The sequence below is a fragment of the Armigeres subalbatus genome, chromosome 3, assembly GCF_024139115.2.
Source record: "Armigeres subalbatus isolate Guangzhou_Male chromosome 3, GZ_Asu_2, whole genome shotgun sequence".
NCBI classification, from domain to species: Eukaryota; Metazoa; Arthropoda; class Insecta; order Diptera; family Culicidae; genus Armigeres; species Armigeres subalbatus.
In genome coordinates, this window is record NC_085141.1 from 216,568,720 (window position 1) to 216,590,770 (window position 22,051).

The 22,051-nt window shown below is 40.1% G+C and overlaps 3 protein-coding genes across 17 annotated transcripts in view; 2 read left to right on the forward strand and 1 right to left on the reverse strand.

Annotated features, from left to right (window-relative positions):
- Positions 1-128: 128 nt before the first annotated feature.
- LOC134225391 (gamma-glutamylcyclotransferase-like) lies at positions 129-1,469 on the forward strand. 4 transcript variants are annotated; one of them, XM_062705428.1, is made up of 5 exons: positions 129-201; positions 272-423; positions 496-595; positions 705-853; positions 913-1,469. In XM_062705428.1, the coding sequence occupies exons 3-5, from the start codon at positions 592-594 to the stop codon at positions 1,351-1,353; spliced, it is 594 nt and encodes a 197-aa protein (XP_062561412.1). In that variant the 5' UTR covers positions 129-201; positions 272-423; positions 496-591; the 3' UTR covers positions 1,354-1,469. The 4 variants fall into 4 exon arrangements, with proteins under 4 accessions (XP_062561412.1, XP_062561409.1, XP_062561410.1 ...); XM_062705426.1 differs by having other exon boundaries at positions 156-201; positions 272-349; positions 428-595; XM_062705425.1 differs by having other exon boundaries at positions 272-595.
- An 11,653-nt stretch (positions 1,470-13,122) lies between these two features.
- Positions 13,123-17,813, forward strand: LOC134225392 (uncharacterized). Its single transcript, XM_062705429.1, has 2 exons — positions 13,123-13,150; positions 15,577-17,813. Exon 2 carries the CDS (start codon positions 15,721-15,723, stop codon positions 16,987-16,989), a length of 1,269 nt encoding a protein of 422 aa, XP_062561413.1. The 5' UTR covers positions 13,123-13,150; positions 15,577-15,720; the 3' UTR covers positions 16,990-17,813.
- Positions 17,814-19,618: 1,805 nt separating this feature from the next.
- LOC134219695 (uncharacterized) overlaps positions 19,619-22,051 on the reverse strand; it is a 36,789-nt gene continuing 34,356 nt past the window's right edge. For all 12 annotated transcript variants that reach the window (XM_062698525.1, XM_062698524.1, XM_062698521.1 and 9 more), the window contains one exon: positions 19,619-21,382. In XM_062698525.1, the coding sequence (XP_062554509.1) occupies positions 20,219-21,382 (1,164 nt within the window). In that variant the 3' untranslated portion in view covers positions 19,619-20,218. The remainder of the gene's footprint in view (positions 21,383-22,051) is intronic.

Below are 22,051 nucleotides of genomic sequence, written 5' to 3' on the forward strand. Positions count from 1 at the left end.
ACGATCGCTGAAAGCCTAATGTTGAAGTACAGTTGTTCCACGCACACGTCCATCCCGCCAGATGACAGCAGCGCGGCTTTGTCACAGCGAATAAGCTTTGAGATTACGCCATTTATTATTTATACTTCTCATTTACGTGAATAATTTTGTATTTCTATTTCTAAAGAGTAATTGGATGCGTGTTCTGTTTTCTAAATGAATGTAAATTATGAGACCTATCTCGCTAAAAGTGACATTTTTACTTTTATTATATGCTTCTTGTATTTTCTAGAGAACGAGGAAGACACCAACTTTGCTATGTGGATTAATCGGGATTTGTTTTATTGATAACAAACGAGCAATGACCGATGTTTGTTTCAAAAATCATATCATTTGCGTACATACGAGGACATCAAAAATATAAACTCCGGAATTTTTGTTACCGTAGGCTTATTCAACGATAATCAGAAATTGACCTACAAGTGAGAGCTGAATCACTCCCCCTATGTTCTGCAGATAACTAGTAGGACCTGGTTTAAATTGGCTGTGATAAGACCTCCGCGGTGAATGTTTTCTGCTACAAATTGGTGGTGATTGTTTGCGGTTGCTGAAATGGGTAAGTTAGTATTAGTGTTTGCAAAATGCTCAGATGTCGCGCGTTCGTTGACTGTAGCGATAGGGATTGCCCTGATACGATTAAAACACCGTCATCGTTCTCATTTCAGTACGCATAGGCATAGCTGCTGCGAAAATGGTGCTTACCGAAGCAACTTCTGGCACATTCAATTATTTTGCTTTCGGAAGCAATCTTTTCTCGAAGCGTATTCGCATGGAAAGTCCCAGTGCCGTTAGGAAAGGAATAGGCTATCTCGAGGTAATGCTAATCAATACCTTATGCATGATTGATTTTATTGCAAATTTTTGCTCTCACAGGATTACCGATTAGACTTTTTTCACTACGCTGCACGATGGCGAGGTGCACCAGCGACAATTGTGGAGGACAAAGGTCACCGAGTATGGGGAGCAATTTGGGAAATCAATGTGGAAAATCTTCCCGATCTGGACAGACAGGAAGGGGTACATAATCAGGTTTATAAGCCACTTGTGTTGCCTATTTGCACCCCATCGGGAGATGTGCTTGACTGTCGCATATATCAGCTAGTAAACAACCCCGTGAAACATGAAGGTACGGAAGATGATCGACCATTCGAGCGACAGCCGTCGAAAACATACATGAATATCATCATACGAGGAGCTAAAGAATCCGAATTACCGGCGGATTATGTCGAAATGTTGGAATCTATCAAGCACAACGGAAACTCTGGCGACCCACACTTTGAAATAGACCTGGCTGTACAGGATAAATTACCCTAGATGTGATAATCGAAATTAAGTTTTGTAAGGAGTACCTACGGCAATTGATTTAAAATCAATTAACTACGCATAGCGGCGATAGATTCATAAATAAATCTCATTCATAAAGTTTGTAATTTCTTTCTCCCTCTCCTGTGCGGGTGTAAGTCATTTTTCCCGAAATATCATTTCTCAGATATATTATGTACTAGTTGACCCGGCAGACGTTGTCCTGCACAGTAGGCGAGAATGTGCGTTCCGAACTGCCCATGCAAAGTTCGCATAGGAATCACAATTTTATTTATTCATGGTTTGCTCAACTTTACTCGTAATTTTCGCATAAGGAAATATCATATAAACCCGTCGGAAACTATAGCGAATGTTTCTGCTGAAGAAATGAAAAAAATCCATCCAGCCCTTTTCGAGTTATGCGGATACGAACACAGACCATTTCATTTTTATATATAAGATTAAAACTACTGGTCGGAGTTCTACCAAACTGAATCAAACGCTTTTCAGATTGTCCTGTGATACTTATTTTATACATGATGAGCTACATGTTGCTTCTTGCTGGGCTTACGATGAATGGAATATTATACTTCTCCACTGGATTCGATCTTGGGCCAATCACTTGCAGTCGCCAGTTCTGGCATACCACAAAGCTTATATCGTCTACTGTACTAAATATTACGCACAACAATTGGTACAGCACGAGTTTCATCGTTACCGCCAGATGACAATCTCCGCCGATTAGGGTAAGGGAGGTATTTATGACCGCTTTAGGAGATGGCCGAATAATTTTTCGAATAAAGTTAGATTTTGTAATCATGCTTGATCAATTCCCTATGAAACTACAAAGTGATGAATGCTAGGCAGGATTTGTAGGTAAAAATGTTGTAAATCCCACCGAAAGAACCAAACTATCATAAATTCTGAATATATGTAAGATTTAATTTTGGTCCACCTGTTTTTATTTTGGACCACCTATTGAACATATTTTGGACCACTCGGATAATTTTGTATTGCTTGCAAAGTTATGTTACTATTAGATTAAATTAGTAATCTTCAGCATTTTCGGCGTTTCATCCTGAAAGACCTTGTCAAGCAATACATTTTTATAAGCACTCAAAAGTTTTGAACAATATCTACCAGCTAATTGTATTAAAACTAATATCAATTTCATTACCACTCGGTACAGCATCATAAAAGCAAAATAAACGTGCGGCCCATGGCCGTGATGTAGGCACCTGGTCACTCCTACCCTGCCATATTTTTATGTAGTTTGTCAGATCTGTTCCATTTGCGCCATTGATAGTAGTGGGTTGCCCGGTTCTTCCTTGCTCCTTGCATATTCTTTTTCAAAACGAAACATAATCGTAGAACGCGGCACTCTGTTGCATTGGCAAGCAGCACGGACGGAGAGCTCTAGCAAAGATTGGTTCTTGTCATGGAGCTTTCTTAAATATTCTGCCCACAATCGCATATTTGTCCCATATGGATAGGAATTCCAGCAAAGGTGGGACTGATATGCGACCATAGGCAGTATTTTCGTATGAATATAATAAAAACAGTTACATGTTGGGTTAATAGACATTTTTCTAGGGCTTACATCAATGAACGGTAATTTATAAATGTGGTATGAACAGTAATTTATGAATGGTTTGATACTAGAGAAACAAATGATTGTTAAAAACAAAAGTTTAAGAGATCTAAAGCTTCGAGAGAAGATATGTCGAAAATATGTTCGGTTCTATGAAAAATGAACCTATTTTGGACATGCCTCAGAATATTGATTTTAAACTTACAGGGTATTGCTTGAGATATGAAACTGCTTCAATTAGGTTGTAATAAGTCAACAACATCATTCACGTGTATTAAATCTATGTAAAAATAAACTTATAGCTTTTGAAAGTTGACTTCAATTTTACAATGTCGTCTTAGTTTTGGTCTAATCTAGTCGGAATGGGTAAATGCGTGAAAATATTCTTAATAATTGCAATATTTTATACGAAACAAGTGTAGGATATACCTTATGGATAGTTTCTTTTTGCAATAAAATTTAAATGTTGCATGTTTTGTTTAGTTTTGTGTGATATAAATACAAAATTCAGCTGGGTGGTCCAAAATATGAGCCCGGTCCAAAATACAGCCGTTACCCTATTACGTTAAAATACCGTTTAGGCTCTTCGCTCAACCTCTTACTTTTTTACCTCGTGGGTACCTAATATTATTATCGCACGTAACTGAAGTTCTAAGGTAGACCAAATTTTTTTCCCTAGATCCTGTGTGGACGTCCGTTGCCTAATGCTAGGTGCTTATTCTACATACACTATTTTCTTCTTTTGTGTCCACCCCCCCTAAATTTTTGTAATTTTATTTTATTATTTGAAGGGGGAAATCAGAATTGTATTGGAAAAATTTAAAAAATATTGAGCTTTTCTAGAAAATTCTTTAAGAAAACTGAAAAGTTTTGCGATTTTATCACTTTATTCAGTTATTTTTTATTTCCCACCCCCTCAGTTATCGAAAGACTAACAAGACAAAAAAAAAGAATTGATATTTGTTCCGGCCTATTGAATTCAGTCTCTGCAACCTCTGGTCGGGGACGTCGATTCTGTTTATTAAATTTCACAATCTAGCCTCACTTCACTACCACTACTAATGGCGTAACTAGCTCGTTGTCTACGGGGCTATTTTTTTTAAATTGTTGGTAGTACTTACTTACTTACTTACGGATCCTGTACACCTCCGGTGGTGCAAAGGGCCGACTTGAAAGATCTCCATCCTGAGCGATGCCCGGCTATCGCTTTAACCTGTTGCCAGGTTAGATTTCGGTCGACTTCTTTTTTTTTTATTGAGGCTTCTCCGCCATGAGCCTCTGGGTCTGCCTCTGCTGCGATGTCCTGCTGGGTTCCAGTCTAATGCTTGCTTACAGATTTCGTTTCCGCCCCTACGTAGAGTGTGGCCGACCCAGCCCCACTTCCGATCCCGAATTTCTGTTGATATCGGCCTCTGGTGACAACGACGATGGAGCTCGTTGTTTGAGATCCAGTTGTGAGGCCACCAGGCCCGAATTATATACCGCAGGCATCTGTTAATGAACACCTGCAGCCGTTGAGTGTTCTCCACTGATACACACCATGTTTCGCTAGCGTAGCGTTTTGGTAGTCTTATATGCAAAACGAATTGGAATTGAGCCAAATAACAATGGAATTTGAGCATGCACTTTAAATGAGTTCTTTGAAGCTCTAAAGAAGATTTAAGCTGAGGCGTCGCGTGATAAAAATGGTCACCTGTGCACCAATATAAGGTGTTTTATGTTCAAGAAGTTTTCGAACTCTCATCAAGCTCTTTATATAATGACGGGCCTATTAAATCTAACTTCATTCACGCTTCCATGTAGTATTTGCTAATAATCTAAACACAATGGCCCGTATGAATAAAATGCAGTAATCCACACTTTACTACAAATTATGTAGTATTTACTACTTTTGTAGCAAAATGGTAAGAATAAAAACATGTTTACTTTACTACAATTTTCGAACATACTACTGTTGTGGAACTTGTTTGGCAGTTGGTATGAATAAAAACAGTAAATGCTACAAATTAGGGGAAAGTGGGGCAAGATGACCATCCTAAGCGGTAACCCTTGTAAAATAGTTACACTCCTTCAAATTCTGCTGATTTGTCCATGAAACTCCTTTATGATGACCCGTCTTTGACGTAAGTATCAATAAACACTGATTAATAACGTTTCAGTATCTTATAAACTGGTTTTAAAAAAGGTGTTTTTATGATGCCTATATTTACCATATGGGGCAATATGACCACCCCCTCGGGGCAAGACGAGCATGGACCAAAAACTATATCAAAAGTGTGCTAAATTTATTTAGAATAGCGGACACATTTCTTGCACTTCTATGGATTATGTTCAAATGGTGCTTCGTTTAAAAATGTCGTATTTCATGTTGATTTGAATTTGCCTAAAACTAATGTTTACTGTTAAAACCATATCCTTTGTTTTAAATCATCTCTGATTCACGCAGAAACTATTTTGATCATTTTTTGAATGCATTTAAGGGTTAGGCGACTCTTTATCCTGGAGATGACCTTGTTCCTATCAGTGGTGCAATTTATCAACAATGCCTACTGAGTGTGATTCTTTTGTATCTTTCTCTGCTCCTCTTTGCCTATGACGGTGCCTTTCAGTCAATAAGACAAAGCAGGAATAGCTTAGCCTACTCGGTTTTCCAACAGCGGGCTGAAGCTGATGATCATTCGGCACAAATTTCCTGTCTTTGTCTTTCAAGTGATAGTATTCACCCATGCATTTATATAGGGCCGTCACATTCACGCAGCAGCGAGTGAACTGAATGGAATGTCACTGCAATGACAAAAGAGGTCTTTTGTTTACTTTATCTTTGATTGTTGCTGCTAAACATTTTCAGTTTTCACTTCTATAGGAAGTGAGTGTGAAGAGGCAATGGTATCAATAACCTACAAATTTCAGTCACTGAGACTGAGAATTCGCACCCCTATCGAACAATTATTTTGAATCTTCTCAAATTAGTATTGTATATAGGCTATAGTTATATAGAAGCTTCGGTAAATATCAATTTGTCCTGAAAAATGTGTAATTTAGGCTTCAATTGTTAAATTATGTAACCAGAAAATTATAAGAAAATTCGGATTTCAACTAAACCATCTTCAAATCAATATTACAAGAACAAGTGAGGTTATCAAAGTGCATTTTTCAGTTGTATAGCCCTTTTACATTATTGTAAACCATCCCTTGTAATAATAATGTGAATATAATGCTCACTTAAGGCATAATTAACGTTGGCTGTCTTGCCCAATATGGCCATCTTACCCCACTTTCCCTATTCTTAGTCTGCTCAGGAGCTTGCTACAAAGTTATTTCATAGTCTGAATTCAAATTTGCCTAAATGGTAAAAGTTGTTTGAATCGAAATGACTACCGGAAATAATATTATGCGATACGATTAGTGATATATATCAAAGTTTATACACTGGGGTAGGTTTTTATTCGTTTTTTAACGACGGTCGTTTCCACGCGACGAATTATTTTCGAAATTTAAACCTAAAAACCGACGTCAGTATATCGGTTTTTGGAAGTGAAAAAAATGTTTGCTGAAGCATTTCTCAACTGAACCGAATTACGAGGAGCAGCCGAGCTGAATGGAGAAGTCTTTTATGTGCAGCACAGGCCACTCCGGCCTTAGTCTAATGATCAAAAATTAAGCTGTGCAAATGTTAACATCCCTCCGCTGTAAATCCATACATCCGCATAACAAAACAGCAGCTTAAAAAATACGGTCCAAATTACTTCAACATATACCAACATCAACAGCAAGCGTCAGCATCATTCAATTCCTGAACTCAAGGAATGTGATGAAAAATATAAGAATTATTGATCCCAGAATCATAATTTCCCTAATGCTAGTCTTTCTTTACTCAATTTGAATTTAAACTTTAAAAAAATATACAACTGTAACGTGAACAACAAAACATAAACAAATCAAATTTTGACAGATATAATTTGTAGCAAACACTAGGGTAACTGTACCAGTTTTGGTCATGTTCCTAATTTGGCCAGTTCCTCGCATAACTCCTAAAATAAAGCGATTTTCGAGAGTTTTATTAGCTGTAACGGGAGATACATCCCTTACGCATCTTCGCTGTGGAAAATAATCGATAGTTTTTGGAAAATATGTATTTTTCAGGGTTGGCCAAATTAGGCACTAAGGTGGCCAAAACCGGTACACTTCCCCTACTATTTTATTTTCGAAAACAGTATTTACTACTATGTTCGAAAAGTTCATTATTCATACCAAAACAAGTTTACAACATGTGGACCTTACTACAAAGTTGTAACTACATATTGTAGATTTTACTACTTTTTATTTATACGGGCCAATATCCTACTAGAAAAAAAGTCTTTCTATCTATAAAATTTCTAAGGAGATGTTTTGTCTAACCAAATAGCGAAATTTAATATGCTTATCGCTAGTACATTAAAATATAAATAATGCAATTCTTCACCAGTAGCGTTTATTCAAGGTTTCTGAAAATTATAACATAGTTGCTTGAAATGGGGTGATTCAAATATGACGTCCACTACTTTTTGAGATTTCTAGACCCCCTCTCCGCCCTCTGTCACGCTTTTTTGTATACTGTACTATGTACTATGTACTGTCACAAAATCTTAGACCCCCTCCCCCCTAAAACCTGTGACATCATTATTGGACGACCCCAATAAGCTGAGCTAAGTATCTAAACTACCATAGTTTATTCTATCCTCAAGTTTTAGCATCATGTTAATTCATCCAGCAAGAACAAAAAAATGTTGGGGTTGTATACAAGACACGACCGCTCGATGTAAACTATCCCACCGACACTACTACTCAGCTTTAGCAGCATCTCCCACTCTGTGAGGGCCTGTTTCGGCCACATTGAGAGTTGACGTAAAGTCAATGTCACATTTTACACATTGTACTCTGTGGTTCGTCTTTGACTTTCTTGATATGATACCAATTTGGTTTCATCGTTGCTCTTCATATTAATGCTGAAGTTGTGGAGTGCATAATCTTAATTCGCAATGGCTTCAGTTAAGATAGCTCAAATCAATCTTCAGCATAAAAGACCAGCAACGATTAATCTTTGTAAACTTAGGCAAAATGGCAAATCCCAAGTTGCTTTGGTGCAGGAACCCTATTTTAGCAAAGGTAGCTACTACCTAGGTAACCTAGTGAACCCGGTTTTTGCTGCTTTCAGTAAAGGAGTGGCAAATTCTGGATCAATGCCGCGGGCATGTGAGCTTGTTAACAACGCTATTGTTGCTACACTTATCTCTGAACTAACAACTAGAGATGTATGTGCTGTCACAATTAATGCAACTGGCGGAACCCACGTCCCGTCAGGAAATACGTATATTGTTCGTTTTTTTTTACCACATGATGAACCATATTGCACTACAAAAGGCCTTCCGCTAATTGTCGGCAGTGATGCTAATGCTGATCACATCATCTGGGGTAGCTCGGATATCAATCTGAGAGGCTCCAGCTTGATGGAATACATGTCGTTATGTAGTACCGAACTTAGTTTACTCAACATAGGCAATCGCCCAACCTTTATAGTATCTAATAGAGCAGAGTATTAGACATAACCCTTTGCTCCAATAGAATCAGTGACGAGTTGACGAATTGGCATGTGTCAGATGAGGAATCGATATCTGACCATCGCTACATCTACTTTGATCATTTGAATGTTACTTCGCAGACCTTGCGTTTTAGAAAAGCTCGTTCAACAAACTGGGATCTGTACACATAGTTGCTCTCTACCAAATTTCATGGATATCTACCTTCTATAGAAACTCCTACCGACTTGGATGATGATGCAGTTGATACTACAACGTTGCACATCGTGGAAGCTTTCGAAGAAGCTTGCCCTTTGCATTCTGTTAAAACCTCAAGAGGAACCCCTTGGTGAAACTCCGATTTGGCTAAGCTAAGGAAGCAGTGTAGAAGGAGTTGGAACAGACGCCATACAGCAGGGACGGATTCTTTCAAGTTGGCTCGCAAAGCTTACAAGAAGGCTCTACGATCTGCTGAACGATCCGGCTGGAAAAACCTTTGTGCAAATGTTTCCAATTTGAGTGAAGCCAGTCGATTGAATAAAATTCTTGCGAGATCCAAAGATTTCCAAGTTGGCGAAATTCGCAGACCAAATGACGCCTACACTTCTTCGGATGAAGAATCGTTAGAGCACTTATTTGATACGCACTTCCCTGGATGTGTCGATATAACATCTTCGGATGATCCTGATGTCTTTTCATGTAGCTATGTCTTGGGCTTGGGGATCTCCTTAGCCGTGCGGTAAGACGCGCGGCTACAAAGCAAGACCATGCTGAGGGTGGCTGGGTTCGATTCCCGGTGCCGGTCTAGGCAATTTTCGGATTGGAAATTCTCTCGACTTCCCTGGGCATAAAAGTATCATCGTGTTAGCCCCATGATATACGAAGGTAAAAATGGTAAACTGGCTTAGAAACCTCGCAGTTAATAACTGTGGAAGTGCTTAATGAACACAAGCTGCGAGGCGGCTCTGTCCCAGTGTGGGGATGTAATGCCAATAAGAAGAAGATGACTGTTTGGCAAACCTGCCTCTTCATGTTAATCAACATGCTTACCAATCTGGAAAGTCCACCGTGACTCTTCTACACAAGGTTGTCTACGATATCGAGAAAGCATTCGCTCAAAAGCAATCGTGCTTGGGTGCTTTCGTAGATGTTGTAGGTGCTTTCGACAACGTGTCTTTCGATGCAATATTGGAAGCCGCACGCTGTCTAGGCTACCTAATAAAATTACCAAATGGTTTCACCAGATGCTTAAAAACCGACATCTCTATTCGATATTACGTCAAGCAGCGATTAGGGAATTAAGTGTCTGCGAATGCCCCCAAAGGGGAGTATTATCTCCACTTTTGTGGAATCTCGTTGTAGATACGCTATTGAGGTTACTCAATAATGGCGGTTTTCCTACCTATGAATTTGCCGACGACTATCTAACATTGATAGTGGGTTTGTGCATTACTACCTTATTCGACCTGATGCAAAACGCTCTTCAGGTAGTTGAAAGTTGATGTCGCCAAAATGGTTTTTCGGTAAATCCGAATAAAACATCTATTGTTCTTTTCACGGAAAAACGTAACCGTAATAGTATTCGTCCATTACATCTTTTTGGTTCTGAAATCAATGTAACTGATCAAGTAAAGTATGTGGGTCTAATTTTGGCTTCAAAGCTTTCCTGGACTCCTAACATTGAGTTCAGAATCAAAAAGGCGTGTATGGCTTTCGGCCAATGCCGACGAACCTTTGGTAAAACTTGGGGTCTTAAACCCAAATATATCAAATGGATTTACATAACAGTTGTACGACCAATTTTGGCTTGTGGATGTTTTGTGTGGTGGCAAATGGGAGAAATGAGGAAAATTCGGTCTTTATTTGGGCATCTTCAAAGGATGTGCCTAATGGCAATGACTGGTGCGTTCTCTTCGACTCCCACGGCTGCTCTCAAAGTTATGTTCGACGTGGCCCCACTACACATACATCTCAAACAAGAAGCATTTTCTTGAAATACCGGTTACAGGTACTCGGTTTTATGGAAGAGAATCCTGTAAACCGCAGTTCTACACATACTTCGTTGTTACCGCTTATGGTTAATTGGGACAAAATTTTCCTTGCTCCAAGTGATCTCACACACGTTAGTAGTTTTCCTTATAGGACATTTTCAACACAATTCCCCTCGCGGGATGAGTGGCCATCTGGCTATTTGGAGACAAATATGTCGGACAACATTGTTTGTTACACTGACGGCTTCCTCATCGAAGGTAGAGCAGGTGTAGGCGTCTATTCGCGTGAGCTGAGATTGGAACAGTCACACTCACTACACTGTGTAAACACTGCACTGTCTTTCAAGCGGAAATATTTGCCATCATGTGTGGAGTGCAATCTGCAGTGCAGCAACGCATTATGAGCAAAGTAATATACTTCTGTTCCTGTATACTACTAAGCAGCTATTAAAGCTCTCGCCTCGACCAACTCAAGGTCGAAGTTAGTTATCGCATGTCGAACTCGAATTGAGGAACTGAATTCAGTTAATATTTTTTTCCATTCTTCCATAGCTGGAAACGAATTGGCTGATGAATTAGCTCGTAATGGAGCATCACATGATTTTATTGGTCCGGAGCTAGCCATTCAAATATCCAAGTGTTGGGTAAAGCTTTTGATCAACTCTTGGGCTGTCACTCAGCACAAATGGCATTGGAGTAGTCTGGATTCATGTCATAAAACAAAATTGTACATCCGGGAGCCATCTCCGGTAGTAGCAAGGTATTAAGCTAATCTGTCAGGTCACTGCCAACTGAACTATCACATGGCAAATATTCAACGCGTTGAATCACCTGTTTGTGATAGTTGTGATCAAGGACAGAAAAAGTCATTTCAACTACACTCAAATAGCTGACATCCAACACACAATCAAGTTGCAACTCCTTCCCGAATTTGAATGTGCGAATGAATAGGACGACATGTGCACGAACAGCAGCAAGCGACGACTCTCGGTGTCAGCGTTGTATTGTGCGGTGTCAAATGAATCTTCAGCTTGGCAGATTGATATTCAATTTGAAATCTCAAAATATGAATATCATTTCATACTGCCGTGCATGGATTGAACATTTTGAAGTCAGATTCCTGAAATATATGCATCTGTTTAGTATATAAAGTAAAATAATCATCATTTATCGGTGCAAATCAAGGGCAATTCAAAATATTCATTACAGCCCCGGTAGATATTCATTTTTTACGCTCGATTATCAATCGGCTATTGAGGATCGGGCGGTAAATTTGGTATGGAAGTATGACAGCATGCTGCGAGATGTTCGTGCCTGCATTGCCGAGCGTCTGATCAAAACAAACACGAATCAATGACGAAGCTGCCTACTGAGCATCGATGCAACTGATAGTAAAACGAAGATTTCCGTCCTTGGTTGTGATTGTGTATCCGATTATAGGGGATGCATGATGCATGAAAGAACTAAAATTTTCAATAGTTTAGCGTTGATACTCAAAAGTTTTAATACTACTGACAAATTGGTGGAGAATTTGCGAATCGATTGATATATAAATCTTTAAAATCCATTGAAAGATAAAGGACCTATTAATGTTACAAATCTTACATGATGTCTTTCCCTTAGACGTAGTTTACATCAAAAATCTGAATCAATAAATAACTTGCAGGTCGACAGCAGTTCAATGTGCAACGCCGTCCACAGAGACTTTTCACTCTCAAACCTTTGAGAGTTGGCGCCCATTTAATAACTCTCAGCGTCTCAATCAAGCATATGGCGGAAGTAAGCAAGGCGAAAAGGGAAAAAGATAAGGGATTGCATTACGAACTTATATCTAAGGTAGCAGAACATGTATATAAGGAAAATCACCCAATTATGATATCAAATATTAGAATTTCAAAAAACGTCTCTTCACCGTGGAAACTTGATATGGCTGAGAGCCTGGAAATCTACAGACTGGTCTCTTGAGGACCCGTATGTTCATATGCCCCTACTTCATATTGATAGTTTCATGATCGATGTACGATTATGGCCAGGGATAGAATCCAAAAGAGAATAAGAAAAAATCTCACTACACGATATGTAGCACTGACTCGGGGGGCTACCCCATGCTAAAAAAGAACTGATTCGGAGGGCTAATTAGATTCATTAGGTACGGGTAAACAGAAAAAATGACCATTGATCAATTGAACTGTATCTGTTCAAACGACGAAGAGTGGCAAATCGGTTCGATCCCCTGTTGTGCGGTTTATTTATCTCAATTTTTATGGAATACTCTAAACTGTTGTAGGAATATCATATTCATCCATATTACGACACTTTTCTCTCCCAAAAAAAAAACCGTTTTGGATGGGTGGCTGGCCAATACTGCCCCAAATGGTGGCCTATATTGCCCCGTATAGTCGGGAACACACATTAAAATGAATACATTTTTAAAAGTGCATTCCATCAATTTCCAAACGCATTTGTCATCATTTATGACATGTCATCACAAGTAAGACATGTCCTTACAATCATGGACAAGTAAGACATGTCCTACGCATGAAAATAACTAGGAAGGAGAGTCGAAGCATTGTCCTCCTACCCAATAAACGAATTTCTTAGCTTGTGCACATACAATGGGCAAAAACCGTCGTGTCATCGTGATTTCAATTGATTGAGAACACCGCGTTACCGTAAGTTATACAGCTTTTAGTTGAAAACGTAATGATTGGAAAAGTTGATTTTGTTTAGCTTCTGATGTCGCAATTGTGAGTAGTGCGCATTATTGGCACAACCATTTGTTTACATGTATACAGTGTTCAGTTATGTTCATCCTTTCATTACTTCAATGAAGATTTATTTATTATGCAATATATAAGGATTCAAATTGATTCTGTAAACGCCGTCATCAGGGTTTGCGGAAATCGCTCTAAATAGCAGGGCTGGTAGCGAGGGATGCCGCTCAAAATAGTGACTTTAGTGACCAAAGCTGACGAAAAAAGGGACCAAATAGTGACTTTCAGTTGCAGAAAAAGTGACCAAATAGTGACTTCCTGTTTCAGTTGCAAGTTCGATAAGACGAAATCAAGCGTTTTTGGGTCGAAGGAAAAACCTTTTTTTTAGTAATTTGTGGTGGAAAACATTTTTCACTCACCAATATTTCCTCTTAGAACGAACTCAAAAGACTAAGTAAAATTGTATTGCCCTCTCTTTTAATCTCACGGAAATTTTACTCAATATCAGTCAAAAGCAGGACTACTGAAATCTATGAGTAGTGTTGCGAGCAAATCATGTTTTTACGCCACTGGAAGTGCTGACCCTACATTGACTTGCGTTCTGACGTGGAAGGCGCCAGCGTGACCTTAACAAATGAGTCTCTGTGCAAGAACAGCTGTTCTGGTCATAATAGAATAGCAACTACGGGCAATAAATCAAGCTCAAGCTCAAGCACTGGAAGTGAGCGAATAATTGTCGTAGGTGCCACGGAAGTTTTTGGAATTGTTAGTGCGAAAGGAACAACAGGACGGATCGTTTTGGTAGAAAACGAAACAAAAAATTATGAAGATTCAGGTCCAACGAGCCTGGGATTGAACGCTCGACCTCCTGCTTATAATGCAGGACAATGCCCTCTGAACTTTTCAATATTTTTCTTCCAAAATACGCATATTTTCCGATTTGCTTCGTGAACGATTTTTGCTATGGAATTCGACAGCACATGCAATCTTCAAAATTGGGGAGACTTTATCTCCTTTCTATGATATCTACTCAATAACAATTTTTTTAAGAGCTGTTTGAGAACAATTTTTATTTTCTTGATTTTTTTCGCCAAATTTTTGTATGGATGACTAACTAGGGATCAAGTCTCCTCATATTGAGGCAACAAATCAAAATCCAAATATCCTGAAATTGTGGTGGAATGTTGGCATTTTTATCAGTGAAGATCATTTAGCATATTTATGGCTTTGGGTTGTGAAGAAATGATAGCATTTGGTCATTATTGAGAGAAGTTGCTCAAATTTTGCGTGGCCACTAAATACATTTTTAGGAGGAACAAAACACAGTAAATAATGGAGTAAATAAGGTTTTCAATAAAAAATCATTTGTCTAGAGGATCTATTATAAAAATGCGCTAGTCTCCCAAGGAATCAAGACTCCCCACCTTCCCCTACTGAATAAAGTTTTAAAAAAATCGAAATCGGCAGTTCTTCTGCTTGCATGTCTGTATACCAATTTATAAATTGTGACGTAAACACCTTCAATAAGCTACATGTAAAATGCCAATAAGAGCAGCGAGTTGAATGGCTGGCGAAGTTTCAGAGCGATCACTTTTTCAAGATCCGTAATTTCATTTCCGCCATGAACAAAGCATCTTCCGACCCATACATAAAGTTTTATTTAAAAAAACTCTTAGTAGTTTCAAAATAGTTGAAAATAGTGACTTTTTGTGAGAAAAAGTGGCTTTAGTGACTTTAGGTCGAAAAAAAAGACTTTTAGTGACTTGCCCGAAAAAAGTGACCCGCTACCAGGCCTGAAATAGATAACGAAAACGACAAAAAAGGCAAAAACCACTTCCAATCATAACAAGCCGTGAAAACAAATTGGGGCCTATTAAAAGAAATTTATCATGGGTTGTAGCCCCTCGAATCAGTTCATTATCGTAACAGCTACCGAAAAACGTCTCTCATGCTACCTATCGAGAGTGTATACAGACATGATAAGTGAGAGATTTTCTCATTCTCCTTTGGATTCAAACCCTGGCCGTCATACAACTTCTTTCAATTGAAAGATTGAACTTCGACGTTGAACTGACGTTAAATACCTCAACTGAATAAGACTGATTACATCGCTGCTAGCAGTTGCAAAACACGTGGACAAGTTTTTCTCTATGGGCAGCATAATAGAAGTAAACGTTAATTTTTTAGTATTCCAGGTGCTCTTGATTGGAGGATTGAAACTTTTTTAATGATTCGGCCTTTTGAAATTCGTCCTTTTGTAACATTCGGCCTTCTGAATTTTCGGCCTTTTGTGGTATGCTAGAACATTTTCGGATTTTTGTGATTCGGCCTTTTTCGATTAAGTCTTTTGTGATACTCTGCGTGACGATTTTTCCTCCACCCAGGACCTAGGACCTCCACCTTCGTTGCCTCATGCTGCTCAAAACTCCAGCACCTCACCCGGTGGTGATTTCCATCGAGATTCGCATTTCTCTCTGCTGGTCCACAACGCAAGTCAACAAGCTTCCATTGGATCTCCAGGACGCCCCATGAAAAGCATTTTGGGAGAATTTCCCGGTTGCTCTAGTTCAGTCGCGCCTGTTGCAGCCAACGTTCTTCGAAGTCGTCCTGGCCCTGAACTTAGATGTGCATCGGGGAGCTCCCAACCTGCTATTGCAGGCAAGTACTCTTACATCCCTGAACCTTCACCGCCTGATGCCGTTCAAACTTCTAGAGCCCCGTTTGTGGATTCCAACCTCGTTTGCGTTGACGAAGTGCTGATATATTATCAGAACGCCGGTGGGATGAACTGTGATGTCGAACAATATCTTCTTGCCACGTCCGATGATTGCTACGATGTGATTGTGTTGGCTGAAACCTGGCTCGACTCCCGTACCCTATCTAGTCAGGTCTTTGGGCCTGAATACGAAGTTTTTCGCTGTGACCGTGGCCCCATGAACAGTCGCAAATCAACTGGAGGAGGCGTCCTAATCGCAGTGAATAAAAAACGGAAAGCAAGAGTTATTTACAACGACTTATGGGGATGTGTCGAGCAAGTATGGGTGCGCCTCCAGCTTTCCCATCGTTCGGTGTTCCTGTGTGCACTATACATACCTCCTGATCGTGTTCGCGATGATACACTGATCGAAGCTCACACACAATCAGTCTTGTCAGTGATAGAAATGACTAATGCTTCGGACGAAATCATCATTATCGGTGATTTCAATCTGCCAGGAATTTCGTGGAGTCCCTCCTGCAACGGGTTCCTTCACATAGATATGGAACGATCTTCATTACACAGTCACGCCTCCAAACTCCTCGATTACTACAGCACAGCCACGTTACGTCAAATCAATCACGTTACCAACGAAAATAATCGCAGCTTGGATCTGTGTTTTGTTAGCGCTCAGGACGCTGCTCCGCTAATTTTGCATGCTCCATCACCGTTAGTTAAAGTAGTTAACCATCATCCTTCGTTGATACTCAAGCTGAACAACACGCGAGCCAATGTTGTTGCATCGATCGAGCCCATAATCTACAATTTCCATAACGCCGATCATCATAGCATTGCTGAGTTCTTTGCTACATTGGACTGGGTTGACATTCTTGGCGGTTGTGATGCAGAGAATGCGGCATTGACTTTATCGCATATTATTGGACACGTGATTGAAAGACATGTTCCTAAGAAAATCGTCGCTCCTTATAGTTGTCCTTGGCAGACCCGTCAGCTTCGTAGAATGAAAACTGCTAAAAGAGCTGCTCTCAAGCGCTATTCCAAACACGGTTCCTTATCGTTGCGTGAGCACTACAAAAATTAAACTCTGCGTACAAGATTGTTAGCCGACTCTGTTTTTCTCAATATCAGCAAAATATACAGCAAAACTTGAGGACCAGGCCTAAAACGTTCTGGAAGTACATAAATGAACAAAGGAAACAAGCTGGGCTCCCTACAACAATGACTCTGGACGAGGAAGTGGCCTCTACACCCCAATCCATCTGTCAGCTATTTGCCGACAAGTTTGTGAGCACCTATTGTAACGAAGTCATCTCTGATGTCACAATCGCTGAGGCTGCTAACAACGTTCCTGCAGTCAGGATCACTTGGGCCACGTTTTTCGTAGATGTAGAAATGATCCGTAGAGCTAACTCGCAGTTAAAATCATCCATGAGTCCAGGTCCGGATGGCATTCCGTCTGCGTTCTTGAAAAGGCACATCGAACTTCTGCTCGCTCCCTTTCAATTGATTTTCAACAAATCGCTATCCAGTGGACTTTTTCCGTCCGTGTGGAAAACCGCTACAATGTTTCCCGTGTACAAGAAGGGTGATCGAAAAGATGTCAACAATTATCGCGGCATCTCATCCTTGTGCGCTGCATCCAAATTATTCGAGCTAGTTATAACAGAACCACTCATATCTCACTGTAAGCAACATCTGAGTGCCGATCAACATGGGTTCATCTCAGGCAGATCTACGACCACTAACCTTTTGTGCCTAACTTCGAGCATTACCGACAGCTTTGTGCAGAAAGCACAAACGGACGTTGTATATACGGACCTATCTGCAGCTTTCGATAAAATTAACCACGCTATCACGGTTGCAAAATTGGAAAGATTTGGCATTGCTGGTTATCTTTTGCGCTGGTTCCATTCATATCTCACCGGACGGAGACTGTCTGTTACGGTAGGCAATTCTCAGTCCACTGAATTTTGGCAGCCTCAGGCATTCCTCAGGGAAGCCATCTTGGCCCTTTGATATTTCTCTTGTATTTCAACGATGTAAACAATGTGCTTCGAGGACCGCGACTGTCGTATGCGGATGATATGAAGCTCTATGCACTAATTCGGTCTATCCCTGACGCAATGGACCTACAACAAGATATTAATTCATTTGCGGCTTGGTGCACATTGAACCGGATGGTTGTCAATCCTAGCAAATGTTCCGTGATCTCTTTCACTCGTGTACATCAGCCAATAATTTACAACTATGAGCTCAATGGAATCGTGATGCAACGTGTGAACTGTATAAAGGATCTTGGTGTTATTCTAGATACGCAGCTAACATTCAAGCATCATGTCTCTTACGTGATCGAGAAGGCTTCTAGAACATTAGGATTCATCTTTCGCGTCGCCAAGGGTTTCACCGATGTTTATTGCTTGAAATCACTGTACTGTTCGCTGGTTCGATCTACGCTGGAATATTGTTCCGCTGTATGGCATCCTAATTACCAGAACGGATCAGTAAGAATTGAATCTGTTCAACGCCGCTTCATTCGTTTTGCTCTTCGGTTGCTTCCATGGCGAAACCCATTCCGGTTACCAAGTTATAGCAGCCGTTGTCAATTGATTAATCTTGAAAGCCTACAATTGCGGAGGCACATTGCACGGGCCATGGTCGTTGCTGATACGCTCCAAGGCAGAATCGACTGCCCTGAAATTCTGGAATCAGTAAACTTGAACGTTCGACCTAGGGCACTGCGAAATAACGGAATGCTGAGGATACCTTTTCGAAGAACGAATTACGGACAACGTGGAGCGATGGTGGGTCTACAGCGGGCATTCAACGAGGTTGCCACATGTTTTGATTTTAATCTATCCAGACAGACGATTCGTCGTAATTTTACAAGGGCTTATTCTGCCATGTTTCATAATTAACGATGATTTTATTATAATTACTTTTATTAGTATTAATTAGGATAAGCATCATTAGGACCTAAGTTGTCTGTTGATGAATCAAACAATAAAGAACAATAAAGATACTGATACTGATCTTGCTTGAAATCATCTAATATTTTATAAAATTTCCAGGAACCCATAATCACTTCTGGAAATTCGTGAAGACATACTTCTAAGAAATGTTCTATAGACACTGGAAATGTAATGATTATCCTAATATAGTCATAGGGAGTTTTATAACGTATCTGAGGAGGTCCGAAAAAATCTCTTGAAATCCGAGAGGATATCCGGAAAGTCGCTGAAATTCCATAAAAGTATTCTATAGATTTGATAATCCAGTTTTTGTCCTACCCACGTCTCGGAACGTAGCCGCACCTCTGATTAATGGTAACACTCCCTAGTATGAGGTACATTTGAGTGATGTTTTTCTGAGGTTTTCCTTAAGTGGCCCACATTGCCCAGATCACCTCTACACTAAAATGGTCTTTTACGCAAACCGCGTGAATCAATCTCAAATTACTATCTCAACGGATATCGGTTTTCGTGGTTTTGCCTTATATTCGGAGGGAATCCGCGATTTAAAAATTTTTGTATAAAAAAAACCGTAATAAAAAGCTAATCCAATGTATTTTATGCAACTTAAATACCCTTTTTCCGTTGTCAATTCGCTATTTGTTTGTTGTGATATCCACTTCGAGTCACAATACAGATTACACAACATAAACTTAAAAATAAAAGGTTCAAGGAATTTCGGATAAAAAATTAATTTTAACATTTATCTGGCTAAACATAAATTTATGTTTATTCTCTTTTCCTACGAACTTAACTATGATAGGCATATGCGATTAGAAAACAAACGCAGTAAACCTAAGTATAATTTTATACATCATAAAGTTAGAAAATGAACAATAAAAATGTCCAGTAGTTCGTTTATCGAACCAAACCAAAAAATAAAAAAAGAGATAAGTGCAGAATGTTTTATAAAAGCGATATTTTTGTGTTCCAACATGTTTGATAAAATCTCCATCCAATTAACAACTAATCAAATTTCGTCGATCTGATCTGACAATTATCCATTTTCAAAATGTAACTCTCGTTGTACAAATCAAAAGAAAAGCCGCATAGTAGAACAGCGGACAATTGAAGGTTTCCTCCGATGAACAATGGGACAGTTAAAGATAGTGTAAATTATGTACAGTATGAGAAAGCTTAGAAATAAACTCTTCCTCCCATGTCAGTGATTTCTCTTACATACCTAAGGGAAACTATTTGATACGCACACAGAACTACTACGAATAAATTACCTCTAAGTGTTTTACATTTAAAATAGCGGGCTTCCTGATCTCTCAGGTTCTGTAACATAACTCAACGAATCTAAGGTAGGTCAATCATACCTTGTTTCCAGGTGCTAGCAAACGGAATCTTCAATATTTTCAGCTTGGTCTTGGGAAGTGACCGGTCGAGAATGCTGTTGACGGTAGTGAGAGGGACGATCTCGACCTGCGCTGGAGTATCGGACGGGTTAGAGCTGTTCGCCACCGGTACTTCGTCTACTCCTGGCACCGGCTTCAGAATCGGTATGCTCTCACCAGGACTGTTCTTATCGTCTCGGTTTTTCGTGTCACACTGATCGATATACAGCTCCGTGACGCGCAACAGTTCCACCGTGACGGTCCAAATGAAAACTTCCAGCGACTCTTTCAGTTTCGCTACACCACTAAGCACCATATGATTCGTAGCCGCTGATTGCGATACATACGTCGGGATCAGAAGCAGCTTTTTAATATTATTGCATTTGTTTATGTGTTTGTCAAATCCGACCTTTACGTCGCAATTGATCAGTTCTAGCTGGTTCAGGTCTGGGAGTGACGCTATGCCTTCCAGCACGGCAAACATGTTGAAATTTTCCTGACCCTTTTCCAGTCGTAACCGTTGCAATTTTGTCAAGCTCGGAAGGATTTCGGCCAGATTCTGACCGATTTCAGTACATTCCCCTAATTCGAGCGATTCTAGATTTACTAAATTCTCCAAAGATTGGATCGATGTGGAACCTAGCTTCTGGATTGATGTCAACGAGAGATGCCGAAGACTTGTGAGGAAGCCCAGCTGTGAGAGATCATTTTCTACAGATACGGCTGCTGATGATTTCAGTCTGAGTTCTTGCAGGTACTGTCCGTATTCGAAGTTGGAAAAATCCAGAGGGTCATTCTTGATTGCTAGGGCGTTGATGATCTTGATGTTTGGATTCGACATCAACAGATTACCAACAACCGTGGATGAGCATCTACATAGATCGATCCGTTCCAGATTTTCGACGTGCGCGATACTTTCAGCAAACCGGAGCCACATTTCATCACTGTTGCCCGAGATTAACATCTTTCGCAGATCCAGATGTTTGGTGCCGTTCCGGCGAAGAGTGTTTGCCAACCCGCTCCAATCGTTGACAAGCGAATTTTTCATCCGGACAGTTTTCCACAACCGAGGGTGATTCGCAACTTGATTCCACATTCGACATACGCAGCTGGCTCGAAGCAGTTCCTAATACGGGAAAGAAAACAAAGCTGTAGTGTGATTGAGAAGATACTATCTTACTATAATAGCTCATATATGATCATACATAACAAGTCGAGATATATGAGGTTTTGTTATTTTTATATTATTGACAAATAGAAATAACATAAAATAGCATCGCAAGAACAAATTGTTTTATGATAGCAAAATCTGTTATTTATATGTTAGGGAAGATCCATTAATTACGTAACGTAAAAATTTGCCATTTTCAATCCCCCCTCCCCCATGTCACACTTTTTGTATGAAGCCTTTAAAATTTTTGTAAGGATTGTCACACTTCGGGCAATCCCCCTCTCCCCTGAGCGTCATCAACAATGTTCGGTACCGACGACCGCCGCGGTACGAACTAGAGCGACTGAAGCAACCTGATGTCGCCACTGCATACGCGCAGTACCTCGAGGCAGCGTTGCCGGAAGAGAGTGAGCTCGATGGGGCACCTCTTGAGGACTGCTGGAATACAGTCAAAGCAGCCATTAACGACGCAGCGGAGAATAACGTCGTGTATATGGGACGAAGTCGACGGAACGATTGGTTCGACGAAGAGTGCAGAAAGATTCAGGAGGAGAAGGACGCAGCGCGGGCGGTCGCGCTGCAGCAAGGTACCCGGCAGAACGTGGAACGTTATAGACGGAAGCG